This window comes from Taeniopygia guttata, chromosome 3 (genome assembly GCF_048771995.1).
Source record: "Taeniopygia guttata chromosome 3, bTaeGut7.mat, whole genome shotgun sequence".
NCBI classification, from domain to species: domain Eukaryota; kingdom Metazoa; phylum Chordata; class Aves; order Passeriformes; family Estrildidae; genus Taeniopygia; species Taeniopygia guttata.
In genome coordinates, this window is record NC_133027.1 from 97,873,701 (window position 1) to 97,893,131 (window position 19,431).

General features: G+C 40.1%; 1 protein-coding gene across 1 annotated transcript; it reads left to right on the forward strand.

Annotated features, from left to right (window-relative positions):
- Nucleotides 1-969: 969 nt before the first annotated feature.
- Nucleotides 970-19,222, forward strand: LBR (lamin B receptor). The gene is made up of 14 exons (XM_030268980.4): nucleotides 970-1,114; nucleotides 5,351-5,531; nucleotides 7,027-7,215; nucleotides 8,558-8,641; nucleotides 9,081-9,258; nucleotides 9,824-10,017; nucleotides 10,776-10,830; nucleotides 12,507-12,701; nucleotides 13,353-13,456; nucleotides 13,874-13,999; nucleotides 14,096-14,264; nucleotides 15,480-15,560; nucleotides 15,667-15,789; nucleotides 16,770-19,222. The coding sequence occupies exons 2-14, from the start codon at nucleotides 5,367-5,369 to the stop codon at nucleotides 16,928-16,930; spliced, it is 1,824 nt and encodes a 607-aa protein (XP_030124840.1). The 5' UTR covers nucleotides 970-1,114; nucleotides 5,351-5,366; the 3' UTR covers nucleotides 16,931-19,222.
- The last annotated feature ends 209 nt before the right edge of the window (nucleotides 19,223-19,431 follow it).

The window sequence follows — 19,431 nt, forward strand, 5'->3', positions numbered from 1 at the left end:
CTCAAGTATTGCTTAGACTTCCTGATTTCAAAATCTGGCCGGGAACTTGAATGGCCTTTCTGGAAAAGTTGCCCCAAAAGCATCTGGGTAACCACACTGCACACTGCTGTTGTGTAGCCCATTTTTTATTTTCCTTTTGGAGAGAGTGGGTGTCCTTTTACTGTACTTTTATTACCGTATTTTTACCATATTTTGGCTCTGTCGAGTGCTTGAGGTGCAGGGCTGAAGGGAGCGCAGCCTGTTGTTCTGTCGGTGTAGGAGCACTTGTCTCACCGCTTCAAAAGCCTCCTCTGCTTTTTTGATTTTTTTTTTTTTTTTTTTTTTTGAGAGAGAGAGAGAGACGGGTGTTTTCAGTGCGTTTTCACCGCATTTTTACCACATTTTGGCTCCGTTTAGTGCTGGAGGGAGCACAGCCTGTTGTTCGGTCAATGTAGGAGCACTCGCTGCCTCGCCACCTCCGCTTTTAAGCCCTTTTTAATTTTAATTTTTGAGAGAGAGGGGACGTTGTTCTCTGCATTTTAACCACATTTTCTCATTGCTGAGTGCTGGAGGTGCAGGGTGAAAGGAACACAGGCTGTTGTTCGGATGGTGTAGGAGTACTCGCGGTCTCGCCGCCTCCGGCGTCGCGAGTGCTCCGTGAACAAAACCCTCCGTTTTGTTTGCAGGGGCGGCGGGGCCTGCGTGGCGCAGGCAGTCTAAACCTGCCCCCATCGCCACGACAGCGACCTTTCCGCCCCGCTCTCCCTCCCCTCCCGCCATCACTCCCCGTGAGGGGCGGCGGGAGGCGGCCGATCGCGCCCCTTCCCCCCCCGCCGCCATCCCCTCACGCCGGGGCGGGGCGGGGCGGGGCCGGCCGCGCGCCCCGGGGCGGGGAGGGCGGACCGCGCCATCTCCCGCGCAGCCAATGGCGCGCGGCCACCCCGTGATTCAAACGGCGCGTCCCGGCCAATGGGCGCGCTTGGCGGGCGGGAGAGGGGGCGGGGCCGCGCGCGCGCCCGTAACCGTCGCTCGGCGGGGCGGTTGTTCCCCTCAGCGGAGAGCGGCGCGCGCTCGGGCCCCGCTCCCGCCGCTCCGCGGAACCGCCTCGGCCCGGCCCGGCGCGGGCGGGCTCCAGGTAACGGGAACGGCGGCGCGCGCGGGCCCGGGTACTCCCACCTCCCGCCCCCTCCCCTCCCCCCAGCTTTTCCTTGGCGGCTTTCCGGGCGGGAAGCGCTCCGGCCGATCGCTGCGGCCGCGCTCGGGCCTCGCTCCCGGCGGGCGGACGGGCGGCGCGGGCCCTTCTCTCGGGGCACCGGAGGTAGCGGGGCCGAGCCGCCCCCGCTTTGTTCGGCTCCGCCGCGCCGGGCTCCGAGCGGGAGTAGGCCGCCGAGGGGCGGTGCGGCCCCTCCCTTCCCCCGCGGCGGAGGCCCCGCGCCAGGCCCGGCCGCGGGCGGGGCGGGGCCGAGGGGCCGGGCCTCCGCCGGCACGTGGGGCCTTCCTGTCAACAGCGCCCGCCGCGCTCGGGCCCTCCCTGCGCGCTTTGCTTCCCGCTCGCGGGGTTTCCGCTAGAAAGCCTCTTTGCAAGGGAAGATCCTCGCTTCCCAGCCCGAGGGTTGATGGGTTGTTATTTTTGCCTCGAGGCTTCTTGGTGCTTGTTTTTTTAGTGGTGGAGTTAAGTTGGCTTGGATAGGGATAGTTGCCTCCATTGTTCTGAATGTGCAGAGCTAGAAGTGTGGCGAGAATGGTGTTGCTGAAAAGGTCTTCCACAGCTCTCTTTGGTGAATTCAGTAGTAACTTTCTGCGTATTGTTAGCCTTGGCTGTCAGCGGGTTTTTTTTATTTTCCTGGATTTCTTCTTGCATTCAAATGGCTCTCTCTTCTGACATCCAGAATGTTATCTAAGAGTGGTGACATGTCAAAATTAGTAAATGGAATCACTGAGTGTGTGGGAGCTTTGCTCTTCCAAGAGGGAAAGCTTGTTGAGTGTTTATTTATCCTTAAAACTGTGTACCCAGCTTTTGCTGATGGGGTGTGATCTCTCTGTGGCTACAAGGTAACTGTCATCACTTTCTCCACACTGAAATATCTTCCCACATATCTACTGAGAGAGTCATTAAGAAGACCAGAAATGCATGAATGGGGCAATACATTTCTCAGCCAAGTTTCTTTTAAATTATTTCGTTGTTGTCTGAGTCAGCAGAAGCTTTTATTCTTTACCAACTTTCAAGCTCCAGGGAGATTTGCATTAATTGGCTTGGCTTGGTACGGAATACAAAGTCCTTTTGAGCCTTTCTCTTGGACTCTGGATTCATAAAGAAAATAGTAATGCTTCAGAAAACACAAATTTAATCTCCTGAGTAAGTGACTAAACTTGCAGTTAGGTGTCTGTGCAGTGCAGGGTTCATTGTGTGAGATAATTTTCTTTGGATTTATGTTTTGAAGCCCTGGGAGCTCAAAAGTTTCTGCAGAGGTACTGGCACTATTATGCAGATGCCAGCTGATACCATGAAAATTATCAGGGGTGTGTACAGCTTGAAAGAGCAGTAAATTAAAAATGTAATCTCTAAACCGAATTTTTTTTAAGGACTTCCTGTGTTTTTTTCGATGCCAGTAACTGTGTTTGTTATCTGAACAGATGAAGGCTGCCTTTAAAAGGTGCAGCTTTTTGAAGTGGGATATAAGGAATGAGGATTGCAGACCTCCCTCACAGGAGGCACTGGGGTGCAGAACAAGTTGATTATTTTTGATAGGGTAAGAAGTTACATTTACTTATTTTAATGTTTCGTGTTTGAGCTTGTTATTAAGCTGTAATATTTAAGGAAAATAATTGAAAATACATAATTTTTCCCATTAAAAAGATTGTTTGTTACTTTTGACTTAGAAGATATTTCCACTTGCTTATTTATTGTTTTGGAATCTTGTATTGATATTTACCTCAGGCTGAATTACACGACATGTATTTAGCTACAGTCTTTCAACTACATCTTTCAATTTTTTAAAAGTAACTTCGGCTTCTTTTGAGAACAGGATTGGACAAAGGGAAGGTCCTTCTGCCTTTCACAAGAATTAAATAATCAAGTTACTTTTTCTTTGGACTTTGTGTTTGCATACAGAGCTGCTGGATTTTGAAATCTGGCAGAGAATTGCTTTTGATTATCCCTATGAAATTGTATCTAAATTCTGAAGTGGTTGCTATAAATTGGAAAATCCAGTGTACATGTCCTCAGTAACAACTTCATGAAACTACGTTACCCTTTTTGAAAAGGATTTACCCTCCAAAATCCCGTTTTTTACAACTTTGTGTGAGGATGGGCCAGCCTTGTCCTGCTCAGACTCCAGGTTTGCAGCTGATGCCCGAGGTGCTGCCGGTCAGGAGCAGAAATAGTTGGCTGGGGTGTAGGAAGTGCAGCAAGCGTGGGGAAATGAAGTCATGGATCAGGGTATGGCATCTGGGGACAGCTCTGAGTGCACGCAGGGAGCTCCGGTGTTCTACACAAGGAAGAGCACGAGGAAGCTGTGGCTGCGAGAGGCTGGCAAAGAGCTGTAGTAGACCTGGATCTCCTAAAGAACGGCCTTGTGGGTGAGAAACTGGGCAAGGAGACAGAAATGGGGATTGGGTTCAGATTTGGGCAGAGGTGGCAAAGAGGAACTGGTTTGGTGAGCAAGGGCAGAAAAGGCAGAAAATCCACAAAGAGTCCAAGATGGAGGGTAAGGAGAGAATGGAGAATTTGAAATGAAAATACATAAGTCATAAGAAACAGGGCTATGAATTTGATGGGATAAAGCTGACTGGATAAAAGAAAGTTGGAAGAGTGGGAATTCAGAAAGAATAAGACAGAAACAAGAAACTGGGACAAGAAGCACGAGTTGAAGGCTAAAGAGCTGGAATACCACATGACTAACAGCTGACTGGCAAGTGTCAGTGAAACCAAATTTTAAAACTTTTTTTTTTCGCCTTCAAGTATTATACAACAAAGGAGATGGCCAGATGCTTCTGGTCTGAAGCAGTTTGGAGGATTAGTAATAAGATCCATATGAGGGAATTCTGCTGAATTGTTTTTTGACTTGGAGAGCTAGACAGGTATGAAATTTAACAGCAGCAGCAATGTCATAAAATGCCAGAATCAATGTTTATTGTAAAACCTCATTGAGCACCATCCCCCAATGTGTGATGAAGGTCTGTGATTGAATATTAACAGTATTTTTTCCCCAAGAATCTTAACTTTTCACTGCAGTTTAGTTACTATGTAATGATTAACTAGTTAAAGACTTGTATTTACCTTAGTTTGTGTGGTTTCACTTTCTTATCAAATTTATAAAGCAAACAAGTTAAAACGAAATGCTTTGACACCAACATTTTGTGGTTTGTGTCTTTTCCCTGTCCCTGCCATCCCCTCTGAGTTCCTGTGTTGATTGTACACATGGTGCCAGTACAAATGTTAGTGTATATTGTACCTTAGTTATGTTAGTCTCACTTGATACATTGAGATTAAAAGTCTATTCTGCTTGGGATAACTGTTTTCAGAAGACAGTGACATAACACAAAGCACTATACAAACAGTTTAAGAGGACTTTACACTTAAAAACAACTAAACAACTTCCTCTAAGTTGTAGCTGTGGTTTTTCCCAGCATGTGGTGGGCTGAACCAAGAGTAGTAGTCACTTACACCACATTTTGGTAATATCAGATGAAATCTGGTGATGCAGATGAGGGATAGAATTTAGTTTTTCAGGTTGCTGTGTGATTGTGTGATGCTGTGGAATGCCCTGGAAAAGGCATTATGCCCTGGAAAAAGCATTATGCCCTTGTGCTAAAGAGGTGGAAAAGAAAAATATTGAACCCAGACAGGAGCTTAAATTCTGAAGTTTCCTAACTTTTGAGTGTTTGGAGTAATAAATTGAAGAAAGACTGTAATGTGGCTGTAAGGTTTGAATAGATTGGGGATGTTTAATGTTTAGAAATCATCACTTCTGTAATTTCTGTACAACCACAGGAAACAAAGGTTAGAGGACACCTCATTACCATGTAATTTACATTTTCCTGTAGATAAGATGGGCTTCATTATGTAATTTTGGTCAAAGATGTGCTTTTCTTGATGATGGAGATTTTATATCATAGTTCAGTACTAGTCTAATACATCTGAATGTTTTTCCAGAACGTGCAACTTCAATCTTCTATTTTAAGACTATTTCTTCTATCTGCTGTTGATTTGGAAAAGAGATCACTGCTTTCTTATCACACAGCCTTTTGTCTAGGTAAAGTGGGGACTTGTTGCAAGTGTCCCCTTTTCAGTTCCATGATACAGAAAGCGAATAGGGAAAATGAAGCCTAATGCTTAGCTGTCAGGTGGGCTGACTGATTTCTTTTCTAGGGATTCTGTTTGGAAAATGCCAAGCCGGAAGTTTGCTGATGGCGAGGTGGTGATGGGCCGTTGGCCGGGAAGCGTCCTGTACTACGAAGTACAAGTGACCAGTTACGATGATGTAGCTCATCTTTATACTGTCAAGTACAAAGATGGAACGGAACTTGCACTGAAGGAAAGTGATATAAGGGTGAGTACACATGTTTTTAATTATCAGTACTTCAACTTATGACTGGGTAGTTATTTTGCAAGTTTTTGTTAGCTGTGTCTTCAAGGAATTGGTGCTAAGTAAAACTTTATTCCTGTGTGACACCTCAAGCAGAAGTTGAGAATGACCTCATCTTTAAAGTATCATGGTTGTTTTATTTATGTCCAAAAAATATAATATTTTTGAGGAAAACCAAGTCTGATCCTTCAGGAACTCTATAGCATGATTTTTCATAAAATGGTTTGGCTGCCGTACAAAGGTAGTAATCAATGGGTTGATATTAATTTGATGGTTTTCAATCTCTAAATGAGAAAGTTTGATAAAAAATGGGAAGATGCATTTAAATGTCACTGTAAATATAAACAGTGCATGCCCTTCAAGCACATACTTAAAACATCCGCAAATAGCTTTTATTAGTTCAGGTCCTCAACGGCTTCATGAGGTGCTTTGCTGTATTTTTGACAATTACAAACCCTTGAGAAAGGTTCATGTCATATAAGCACATTCCTGCCTCTTTACATATCATTATTATTTTACTTTTTTTTGTTAATAATAAAGGCCTTTAAAACTTTATAGAAGTTTCAGTTGAAAATGAATAATGCAGGAGGAAAAAACCCTGTTTGAATGCTCGCTGTAGTTCATTTCTATGGCCTGTTCTGAAAGCTGCATAGGTTCAAAGCCAGCTTGTATGTCTTTATGTGAACTATAGTGTCACTTCTTGGTAGCAGTGTCCATGCCCAGTAACTGGCCTTCTCTTTTGGGACCAAAATTTTCTGCCTTAAGGTAGGCAACTGTTTTCACTGTTTCACAACTTTCTGACATGCTACTTCTACATGCAGGTTAGCAGACTCAAGCTGGAGAATGCCTTTCTTTTTCATGAAACATTTATGCACTATAAAAGTTGCATTGTGGAAATTTTACATGGGGAAATCAACATTGCAGACTTCACAGAGAAATCAAACAATGCTTCTGGAGTAAACTGTTTATGAAATTAGTTAGCAGATATAATTAAATGATTAGACTGACTTTGGTTTTTTTAGTGTTGCCTCATACAGATGATGAACCTTGCTATGTAAAATGCATTAATAAAGCTGAGTAGTGGAAGTGAGCAGCCACTGAGGGCTTAAGAGACAGCTCTCAGTTCCTTTCCCTATGCACAGGATTGAGAGGGTGGTGTGTTTAACAGCTTGGTGCTCACTTTGGTAGTGGGCTTACATCCATATCCTGATTTCTGTAGCTTCAACAGGAATTGCCAACAGCAGTTGGACTTGGAACAGGCTTTTTTGGAAATTGCCAGCAAAATGAATATTCTGCAGTTGCTCTTTCTTAACAGCCTTTGTAGAGCTTCAGTAGAGGAAATACGAGACAGATCTATAGAATTGTATGCCAGAGCCCTCATCACAAAAAAACCCCATGTTTCTAAAATTGTTCTCTGGGACATAGATAAGATTTTGCTTTCTTTCCATCTTTATTGTAGTCGCAGTCATCGTTCAAGCACAGGAAGAGCCAGTCTTCTTCAAGTTCTCCCTCCAGAAGAAGTAGCAGCAGATCTCGCTCTCGGTCTCCTGGCCGGCCAGCAAAGGGCAGGCGTCGTTCTGCTTCCCAAAGCAGGGAGCAAAAAGACGACAAAAAGAAAACCATTCAGGAGACCAGCTTAGCTCTACCGGTATTACTTTGGTTTGTTGGTGTTTTGTGTGTGGATTTGTTGGATTTTTATTAAAAGGAACTTTTGCTATTTGTGAAAGACTGGTTTTATGCAGACTGGGTTTATCATTGTAAAAGCCAGCTGTAGTTTCTGTTCCCTGGACAGCATAATTACCAGCAAAAGTAAATCTCAGAACTGCCATTGTTTAATTTAGAAATTGAGTTTCTAGCTTGCAAAATTTGAGGAAATTCTTGAGAGGTAAACCAAAGTTATAAAGTTCTGCTTGAATTTGGTGATACTGTGAACATCTCAGAATCCAAACAAACAATTTTTAAAATATTTAATATTAAAGTCATTGTTAGCCATGTGCTTCCACTTGTGAAATGGGGCAAAGGAAGTTAGCTTGCTTTTAGATGTGTTAATTGGAGCATAGCAGGTAGGTATTAGGATTTGAAATGAGTTCTGTTACCATATACAGTTTGTTGCAATACTAATGGAAAACACACCAATTCCATTGGTATGGAATATTTAAGTATGGAATATTAATATTGCTGATGGAGAATATTGAAAAACTGGTTTCATTATAAAACTAACCTGTAAGGATTTCTGAGTTTACCAATATATAGTGTCTAGCTGAAATTTATTAGGTTTGTTCTTAGCATTTTTGTGAAGATTGAGTGCTAAAAATGGTTCTGATGATCTTTAAGTGAACAGGAGCAGAGGTGATGTTTCTCTGTAATGTAACAAACAGCATTTCTCCTGCCTCTTGTGCCCTTGAGATGGTTTATCACTTGTCTGAGACACAGTTCCTGAAACTGGAAATGCATTCTTCTGATGTGTTGAAAATGAACAGGGTTTAGTTAGGTTTCAGCTAAACTAAACCAGATTAATATAAACTAGCTAGATAGGTTTAGTAACTTGCTGCTCTTAGGCACTGAAACAGTTGTGGGGTTTGTTTTGAGCTCCTTTGAGCTATGTCATCCAGTGCCCATGGAGCACAATCTGGTTTTAAGTAGTTTTTTAGCCAGCAGCTACTGTTTACTTTTTGTACTTTTAACCTTTTGGGATAAAAGGGTTAGAAAGTCTTTGGTGGTTTTGTCCTGGCTTCTGTCTGAGGAGTACGATTGATCTGTTGGCTCTTGTAAGACTGGAAAGACTGGGTTCTCTTCAACAAAACTTTGTTGAAATAAAACATATGAGTCATGTCTTCCCAGAGCTGTGTAAGCTAGACTCACGAGAATAATTTTTATGAGAAAATTAATTTATTCAAAGGTATTTTATGGAAAACCAAACTTTCAGTTCTGCAGAACAGTGCCATATATAGGACACTGAAAGCTTAAACTGTGTTTTTTGTTTTGACCAGAAACCGAGTGAGAATAACACCAAAAGGTACAATGGTGAACCTGAAAGTACAGAAAAAAATGCCACATCTTGCATCACATTGGAGGTAGGAACACGGAATTTGCTCTTAGCTTTTTGTCACATTCCTAGCTTGGCTCTCTCAGACATTCCTAGAAAAGGGCAATACAGTAATCAAGCAGAAATAGAAGGCAACATGAAACTTAGAGGTTAAGTTTGCTACAGAGAAAGTGATTTTTTTTTGCCTTAGTCCTGATTGGTATGTAATGCCCAGGCATATGGCCGAAGGGAAAGGGGGAGGGTGGCAATGGATGATCTGTACTGAAACTGCTGCTGATCTGTAATCACAGCCTAATAGGTTACAGTGCCTGGTTTTAGCAGTCTGTTTATAAACATAAATAATTATATATTGATGTTTTACAGTTAGTAATAATCCTCTGATGACACTCTGAACTATAAAATATTGGATTAAAACAAAGTAAAATCACTGGGAAACCTTTTAGTAAATTATTTTTATTCATTCACAGCAAAAGTTAAAACCAGACCTGGAAATCAAACATGTGCTTGAGCAGTACAGCTTGCGTTCGAGGAAAGATGAGAAGAAAAAAGAAGAGATCTATTCAGAGAAAAAGACTTTTGTGGCTGTAAAACCAATTGAGAAAGTATCAACAAAAACAAAGGAGCTGGAGTTTGGGGGAAGAATTGGTATGTGTGCAAATTGCCTTAATAGTTGAAAAGTAGTACTATTTTGTGGATTTTTACTTATTGACCATGCTGTTGCATCAAGAACTGCTTTTTGGACTTTGGCTGCAGAATTCAGAGTAAAATTGTTGTGTTTCACTTGATTTGGTGGCAAAGAACTGTTATTGCACTTGGTTCATATGTGAAACACAGCAAAGATCTTGTGCCATCCCTTGCCACAGTGAGATTTAAGTATTTCTAGATTAAATTTAAGAATAACCAGCGAAGCTTTTACATTTTCAAAACTTAGGTGCTTGAAACTTGAAGTAAAGCATTTTTTAGACAGTTTTTGAATTATTTTTTAAGGGCTGCAATGAGTGTGATCTGGTGTTAGATGACCTTGTATGGGAGTGAGAATAATGCCCCTGTGTACTGTTACATGACTATGAGATTGCTGGTGTCTTGTTCAGGAGAAAATAATGACGACCTCTTCTTTGTTACTTAATATTGAGCTTTTTTAGTGAGATTGAAAGTGGTTTTTTTTATTTTCTATACTTACCTTTTAACATGCCATGATGTCTGTTTACAGGGACCTTCATGCTGATACTTTTCCTGCCTGCTACTGTATTCTACTTGCTGTTGACATGCAAACAAGATGATCCGAGTCTTCTGAACTTCCCTCCTCTGCCAGCACTGGAGAGTCTTTGGGACGGGAGGGTGTTTGCTATCTTTCTTCTGTGGTTTTTCCTTCAAGCTGCATTTTACTTCTTGCCAGTTGGAAAGGTAGGCTGTTGGGAGCAATTGGGTCTCCATAGACAACTAAATTGTAGTAAGCTAAAAGGTGGGGTATGTTCTAAATGCAGTTTGAAAGCAATTTAATGAGTTTTTCATAATAAACTGGAATATGGCTGCTGCAGATTTTTGTAGGCTTAAAACAGCACAGTTAGTTAAGCATTTTTGCGTTTCAGAGCCTTTCAGTAGAGAGAGCAGAAGACATTTCATAGGCATTGAGATCAAAGTGTGGATAAACTTTCCTTGATAGAGTTCTAGAAGAATTTTAGATATCTGACTTCTAATTTCAAAAACTATTTCAATACTCAGTTTCTTACGGATATCCAGCATTTTGGAATGCAATCCTCATTTACAGGAATCTATAAACCATTCTAGCCATATGTATGTATACTGGGCAAAGGCTCTTCTTTCCTCTATTGTGACTTGAAGGTTAGTGTCAGATTCTGAAAGGACACTCTGAAGTAGATCAATCATGTTTTATTGCTGTACATGTTCACAATGGTTGGAGAAGTTCTGCTTTCTTGAAGCTGGTTAGGAAGAGGTTTATTTTTAAAAATGTTTTTATTTAAAACTGTTAATCTTTTTCATTTGCTATCCAGAGTGTGTTTTTCAGAACAATGCAGGAGCTTCAGGTTTGAGTGTGTGTTGCTTTGACTGAATGTCTTGCTGACAGAGTTGAACTTGGTTTTCCTCCCTTGAAGAGCCCACAGAAAATACTTTGTTGAGCATTTATATTTTATTCTCCTTAGGTTGTAGAAGGCCTGCCTCTTTCCAGTGGAAGGAAACTGCAGTACCGAATAAATGGTAAGGCTGTTGCAGTTACTCCTAAGCTGATTCCATTGTGTGATTTGCAGTGCTTAGCACCATAAAATACAAATGTTGAAAAGATAGGGTTTGACCAGAGAGCGTATCGTAAATCTTGGATAAAATAGGATGAGCCTTTTCTTGGAAAAAGGTGGTTAGCAATCATCAGGAACTAAATGCCTCAAGAGCAAGACATGACACTGAACAGGGGTGGTAGTGGAATCCAAATACTACATTAAAAAGCTGAGTTTTCTCATAGTCTGGTAAGATGCACCATTTTAAAGTTGGAATAGGACTGTAAGCAACAAACAAGGGGAATTACATCCTGCAAAAGTGAGTCGTGTTGAGGCTGTCTCATACCTGTCTTGGTTTTGGACTTTTGTCTATAGTCATTCCATAGTGCTACAATTCTTTCTGTGTTCTGATAAAGGGAGGAAATAAGCTACATAATTTGGATTTTTAAAAAAAAAACGCATTGTCTTGGTGCTTTGAAGGCTAAATTTAAAAGCAAATTTAAAAGCCTTCTTGAGGAAAAGTAAGGACAGGAGGCACTGTGTGCGAAGTGCAGTACAGGAGTTTCCATCTGAACTAGACCAGATGTGCTCTGGAGATTCCTTCCAGCCTCACCCCCTGTGACCGTGTGAAGGGATCCATAGCAAGTCCTTAGCTGAGGGCAGCAGAGACCTGCCTGCTCCTGTTTGGGCATCAATCCATTCTGCATGAAATTATATAATGCTTTTTCTCTTCAAGCTAGGTCTTATAAGCTCTCAGAGATAAGCATTATACCCTTGATAGCTCAGCTACCTCAGGTGGCATAAAAGAAGCAGGATGGCTCCTGTGACAGTGTTGGAAACAAAAAGTTTTAATAAAAGGCAAAAAAAAAAAAAAAAAGCTCTTTCCAGAGAAAAACTGAGTCAGGGCAAGAGGTTCTTGCTCCTGCTAAAACACTTCATAAAAGAGATTACTTCTTTTGTTCTCTTCTTTATCTAGTGAATTTCTTAGGCGGGACTCTTTGGCTTCTGTCCAATTAGCTATCCTTAAGTTTCAGGTGAAGTCCCTAAGGTCTTGTGAGGTGTCTTTTAACGAAATTGAGGAGAGAAACTTCTGGGCTTTTTTCCTTTTTAAGGGGACAAAGGGTAACTTGTTTAGTCCATCAACAAGGGGCACATTCCTACAATTATACTCTCAATGTATGCAAAAGTTTTTGTGTTCAAGTTTTGACTTTATAAGTCATTTTAATACTTGAATTACTGCTATCTGTATCAAGGTGTATATGAAGATAATTCAAAGATGAGAATATGGTTGTCTCAGCTGTCTCACGGATAAGACTTTGTGACCTGCTCTCATTAGCTATTAGTATCTATCATTATCTATTAGTCCATTTTTTCACTAAAATCTGAAATTGGATTGCTATGGCATAAAAAAATTGAGAAGTATTCGGTGTTCCTGCCTCCTGTCCTTTTGGTGAGCAGAGTTTCAGAGCTTAGAGTCTCTTAGTTATATCGCTGTACCCCCGAGGTTTGAACCATGGGATGTCCAAGATGTTACTGGAATGCGGACAAGTATTGGGAGAAGTAAAAGTGCAGAAAGGTTGGATTAGATTGGTCCTACTAAAATTATAAATTGTTTCTTTTTTTTTTATTTTGACAAATATGTCTTTCTTCTACATCCTTTAGGGTTTTACGCTTTTATTTTGACTGCTGCAATTATTGGAGTTTTATTATACTTTCAATTTGAGCTTCATTATTTGTACGATCACCTCATGCAGTTTGCAGTGTCAGCTGCAGCTTTTTCTTTGGCACTGAGCATTTATCTGTATGTTCGATCCCTGAAAGCACCTGAGGAAGAGCTAGCACCAGGTGGAAATTCTGGTGAGTTAGAACATTCTGGGTAATTTCTTTCCAGTTGTTTGCTAGAGTTTCATTTCTACAAATTAATGGCTAGATTTGGGGCTGGTTATTATAATACTATAATGCTGTGACTTTTACTTTGCTCTGTGAGTTTTTTTTGTTGTTGGGTTTATTTGTTTGGGTTTTTTTGGTTTTTGGGTTTTTTTTGCAAACTGTCCCAGATGTCGTGAAGTCAGGGCATGGTATTTTCCTTCTTGTCCACGTTTTTGGTGGATGGGTAATTGTCACAGCTAAAGGGAATTATTTTCCCAGACAAAAACAATTAAATTGGAGAAAATGTAAAGTTGAATGCCATATGATCATATTCATAGATAGTGTGATGTGAGCTTCAGGATAAGGCTGAAAATAAAGAAGGAACAAGTGTCAGAGAGAACTTCTAAAGTGGTTATTCCTCCTAATCAATAAAATATTAGGGCATCTTAAAATACAAACTATATAGATTTTATTTTTTATTTTGCACATATTCTTTTTTTTTTCTTTTTTGCCAGTCTGAAGGCTTTTAAAAATTTGTAATGAGAGAATATTCGTGGAAAGTGGGATTTGGTTTATAGGGAGGAGTGTAGTGGCAGATAAAAGTAAGAGTATTCTAACAGAGCTTGTGTCTTGCTGCAGGGTATTTTATTTATGATTTTTTTACTGGACATGAATTAAACCCTCGTATTGGCAGTTTTGACCTCAAATACTTCTGTGAGTTGCGTCCAGGATTAATTGGCTGGGTGAGTCAGTAATCTGAATTATTTTATTTGCTTAAATATTACACTGAGGGATTTTTTTACACACAAACACAGACAAAATTGATATTAAGGAGATATATATATATATTTATAAATACTTTTAAATGAGTACTGAAAAACAATTCCATGTTTCTAGTTTTTTAATGACTTTTTATTCATTTGAAGGAAATTTCTAGCTTCTTTGTTTTGTGGCAAATAAAAACCTATTTTAAAGTATTCATATGTTGAGGTTATGCAGCTTCAAAAATGTGGTTAGTTGCAAACTGACTTGTGAAATAGTTTATTATTTTTTTAACTTAGACATTAGTCAAAATACCTGTGTTCAAATGTCCTGTAGTGTAATAGAAAACACCACTTTCTTTAGAAGTAAATTTTTAAAGAGAATTGTTTCTAACCTAGGTTGTTATAAACTTGGCAATGCTCTTGGCTGAGATGAAGATCTACAATCTCAGTGTGCCATCCCTGTCCATGATTCTTGTGAACAGCTTCCAGCTTCTCTATGTGGTGGACGCTCTTTGGAATGAGGTAAATACCAATCCCCTTCACCTGTTTCCATTTCTAATTACACTCTTAAGAGAAGGAGATTTGGAAATGCTAAAATTCCTTCCTCCTTGTTTCTAGGAAGCTGTTTTGACTACAATGGATATTACCCATGATGGATTTGGATTCATGCTGGCATTTGGAGACCTGGTGTGGGTTCCATTTGTCTACAGCCTGCAAGCCTTCTACTTAGTGGGTCATCCCACCACAATTACTTGGCCTGTTGCTGCTGGAATTACTGTTCTGAACTGTAAGTTACACTAAATGTCATTGTTACTCTTGGTTACAACATAGTTCTGATTCTGTTTCTTCAGAGATGGGAGGTGAAGCTTTAGCTCAGATGCAGTAGTCATTGTCTGGCTACTGTGAATACAGAGAATATAATAAATTCTCATTTTAGCAAATGAAGGATAGGTGAGGCTCTGAACACCTAATTGTTCTGTTGAGAGGCAGCTCTAGGTAGGTGCTGTCTGGAGTTGAAAAAGTGACCTAACATATTTTGAATTTAATAGATGCCTTTTTAAGTCAATCTGAGCAACTAATTAAAAAAAAAAAAAAGTCAGTACATTGTTGGCTATGCTCTACTGAACCTAGGGAAAAAGTAACTATTTGCACTATTTGCATCTCCTTCTCTGATGACCGTAGTTACAAACACATGTCAGTAGAAAACACCTTTTTTCATCAAAGCTGAATGCTTTGAGAAAAGATCTCACATCTTTAGGCAACCTTAAATTTGCACCAACATAGCCTGGTTGTCCTTGTTGTCTGAATAGGAAACCCAAAAAAAACCACTCATATTTTGTAGACACGACAAAGAATTGGAAATATGAGAAGACACACAACTTAATATGCGCAATACTGAAAAACAAAATCATTTTTTTCATCTTCACCTAATGTTTTTTTTCTTGGGTTTCTATTTTTTTAAAATAATACCTTTATTCAAAGTATGTCGTGATCATCTTTTTTCAATGCAACTTTGGAAAAAGCAAGTTTAAGCTGCTGCGTGAAAATTATGGGGGATATGAATTTCAAACCCAGATAATTCATTGCCTGGTTCTTTTATTATCATGATCTTGTAAATGAGTTGTCAGTTTATGGAGTAGGTGCTGTAACAAAGTGCTAGGCTGCAAAATAGAGCTGTAATCATACAAAGTGCAGCACATCACCTTATGTGAATTTCAAACTCAGTCTTACATTAAAAAACTCAGAGATTTAAAAGTAGATGTGAAAATAAAGGTTCTTCAGAATCTCTTCAAAGTTAGTCAGTAAGAAGAAGGAGTATGGAATGCAGGTTTCCAGTGGCATTTCTGTCTTGTTAGAGCTCTGAGAACAGAGAATACCAGTTGAATCTCTGGGGAAAAGACTTTGGTGGATTAAGTGTGGCAAAGGGCATATGAGTCCTTTTGTTGAAGCTGAGAATACTGGAGTATACTGAAAATGTGAAGTACATCATGTCTATTTTTAGGTATTGGATATTACATATTCCGTAGTGCAAATTCTCAGAAGAACAATTTCCGTCGGAATCCAGCAGATCCCAAATTGGCCAGTGAGTACATTTTTTATTCCATTGCCTGGGATTTTATTCAATGGCTCTTTCTAGTATTTAAATACATATTTTAGTCACTGCATTGACCACAATACTCTCTTCCCAGATCTGAAATTTATACCCACTGCAACTGGAAAAGGGCTTCTTGTCACGGGTTGGTGGGGTTTTGTTCGTCACCCTAATTACCTTGGTGACATCATCATGGCTCTGGCATGGTCCCTACCCTGTGGTGAGTTTCTGAGACTAAAGTGGATTTTAGCAAAAATGCTTTTGTTTGGCATCTGTCTGGGTTTGAAATGCCAAGTGGTAATTATTTGAGATAGTAAACCCTATTGAATGGCATATTTCTGTGTCATAAGTCTAATGCAACACATTTTTACTTCCATTTTACCCGTAACTTGCTGCAGATTTGACATATACTGAAGATTTTGCTCATTCTTCTGACACTTTATCATTCAATAACCATGGGACTTACTTGCTAATTAGCTGTTCTTTAAATTTTTAGGCTAGTGAGTTTGTTTGTAGCTGAAGTTCCCCAAAAGTGGGAGTTTGCTTGGAGACACGGGCCACCACAAACAGGGATAACTTGAAGTGAAAGATACTTAAAGGAAAGGTCATCAAACACAATGAAATTATCTTTCAACGTGTTTGTTAGTAATACACAGTGTTCCTTGTACTGGGACCCCAGAGGTGGACACAACACTCAGGTGGGGTCTCAGGAGAGCAGAGTAGTGGGTTAGAATCAGAACCTGCTGCCACAGTCCTGATGCAGCCCAGAATACAGCTGGCTTTTTGGGCTGCAGTCTGGGTCCTTTCCAGTTCTTTTCGTGCACAAGTCAAGTGGTGTGCTCTGAGAAAGCTGGACTCATGTCTGCAGCCAAAATATGGAAAACCTTGTGTGGGGCAGTTTGGTGGTGCAGAGATTTGACTGGAAATCTGTTTTTGATAACTGAAGAACTGTAAATGACAATAGCACTTCTTTGCATGCATTGAGAGTGAAATTGGTAGGTTTTGTGACTCTAAATTTTAAGAATTACTTTCTGTGGGTTTGTGGGTCTTTTTCTATCTGCATGTGTTGCACTGTCCTGTTGAATATTCAATGCTTTAGTGTAAAATGCTTCAGCCTTGAAGTCACCAGCTTTGAACATGTTAATAGCTACCACCTCTAGATTTGTGTCCTGTATCTAAGTGAACTTTCTCCCTTTGCAGGTTTTAATCATATTTTACCCTATTTCTACGTGATCTATTTCATCTGCTTGCTTGTCCATCGAGAGGCTCGCGATGAACACCACTGCAAGCAGAAGTATGGCTTGGCCTGGGAGAGGTATTGCCAGCGCGTCCCGTACCGCATATTCCCCTACATCTACTAGAGCACTCCAGGGGCCTGATGGGCAAATTATTGCTACACATAGATTCCTTGCAGAGAGAAAGATACCTCTTACCTTTGCACTTGGTCATTTGTTATTTAGGCTTTTAAAGAAAACAAAACAAACAAAACCCAACCAAACATTGGTGTGCGAGGAAGGTGTTACTTACAAGTAGACTTCAAGATGTGAGTTATGTGAACTGACTGTGACTTCAATTTTTAAAAAATTGTGAATTTTCAAAACTCTTTGAGCCCTAATTTTTCAAGCTAAATTTTATCTAGAATTCTGAGTTTACATTTTTTATTACATTTAATTAAGCACTGTGATGTAAAGTATATTATTTTCTTAATACAATAAATGCTGAAATTCCATCCAGTTCATCTTTTGGTTTTACTCATGCCATCTAACTTCAGATGTCCAATTTAGTTGCCTGAATTGGAGGAGCAGCAGGGTCTTTTTAGTCAGTGGAGCTGGAAGCAGAGGATGTGACCCACATGAGGGGCCTGCAGCCCCATGACCAGAGCTGGCACAGCTCAGCTGCATGGTTGTTCGCCTTCTGGCTTTTCATTGATGATATTTTGGTTTGGTCAGAGAGGCTCAGCTGGCCCCTCCTGCCCTGCACCTGCAGGAGGATAAAGAGATGGAATTGGGAGAAGGGGCACATCTGTTCCTTCTCCCACCCCACATTGTTGAGGAAGTTCCAGGAATGCCCAGGGGCAGCCTGAGCCACTTGCCCGGCAGTGCCCCTGGCCCTGGAGATGGAAGCCATGCTTGTGGCTCACACTCCTGGAGGGAGATGAAACACTTCAAACACTTTCTGTGGCTGTGGAAGGGAGTAGTGAGCCCTCAGCTTGCCTCTAGCATTGAACATGGGGTAAAAAGTGTGCAGTGTCTGCCTGTTAGGCACAAAAGGATAAAATGACCACAGTTGGCTCCTTCTGATCTTTGTAAATTAAGTCTTAATGTACTATAGTGTTTACCAAGTGTGTATAATAAAGCCTCCACGTTTTTGCTGTACAGTATTTGGGTTTGAAAAATGCAACAGCTTTTTTAGAAACAGGAAAAATACGTAACTAAACCAATTTCCAGTAATTTTTAAGAAGTTAATTGAATAAAGGGTTTTGTAAATTAATGTAGTTAATTCTTGAAACAATTGAAGTGTTCATTTAAATATTTGTATTGACAGATATACTATGAAAATATAGGAAATGCTCCTCAATCCAAAGTTGTTTTTTGGTTTCTTTTTGGTTTTAATTTGGCATTGCTACCTCATACGTAGGTGTTGCCTTTTGTACTGTTGCAGATAGAGAAATAGCTATTTTTTTGCTATTGCTATTTAAAACAACATTTTTTACATGAGCCTGTGGTTAAACTCAACCACTTTCTAATATATTTTTGTATATATTTGACTTTTTCACTAATGTATGTGCTCTGGTCACTGGCTGTGTTCTTTGTCTAACTGGCTGTAAATTATATGCCCTTGTGCTATTTACTTCATAAGTAGAACAATTTTACTGAAATACTCTTGCTTAATTAATTAGCTTTTATTCTGTTGTCACAAGTAAGAGCTTTTCACACACTTTGTACATGAGGTTTATAGCACAAATTGCCCTAAAAAGCTTATTAGAATATTAAATAAACTGCAGATACTTCTGCACTTGCTTGCAGGAGTGTTCCTAATAAATTGGAATGTTATTTATCAATTTTTTCAGTTATTTTAAAATGAGCATGTAATTGAAATCTAGCATGTGATTTTTTTAAAATAAAATAACCTATTTTGTACATGGGCATTTTTAAAAGATAATTGTACAATTGAAGTGTATATAATGTAGCTTGATTGTTGGTGTTGTACGGAAATTGTTTTAAGACAAGTACTTTGATTGCTGGCAGAAAATAGCACTGCCTCTAACAAGACTCAAGAGAATTCACTCCTGTGAAGCAGCAGATTAAACTGGGATATTGCTGTTTTCAATCCTTGCTGAGTGAATTTATGGGAAAGGGAGAAATCATTAAATGGCCCTGGTGTGCAGCTGGTGTTTTAAAATCTGCTGAAGGAGGGGGACACTTTGATTCCTCAGCCTGTGAAGCAGGAGCTGCTTCTGCTGCTGTTCCCAGTTTTATCTGTTGCCACCCAAGGTTGTTCAAATGTCATTTGGAGCGCTTGTCTTTCAGAATCTGATCCTGACCAATGGCAACTTCATTTACATGCTGAATTTTATGTGACTTTGATTTTGAAGTAACTGTTTTTAATACAGAAAGCCCATGAGCTAAAATAAAGGTTTTGCTTAAAGCTAAGTATTGCATTTTTTCCAGTTCATGGGGATGTCTGATAAAAATTACATTGATTTTCCTTATTCAGTACAGGTGTGAGTTTGCTGAAGTTCCTGTTGTACCTGTGTTTGTGTGCTGAGTGTTGCAAGCTCGTGTGGTTCTTCTTTTAGTCTGCCTGGGCATTTTTTTCTTCTCTTCTGCTCCAAAAATAAACTTAATTTCAGCTGTAAAAA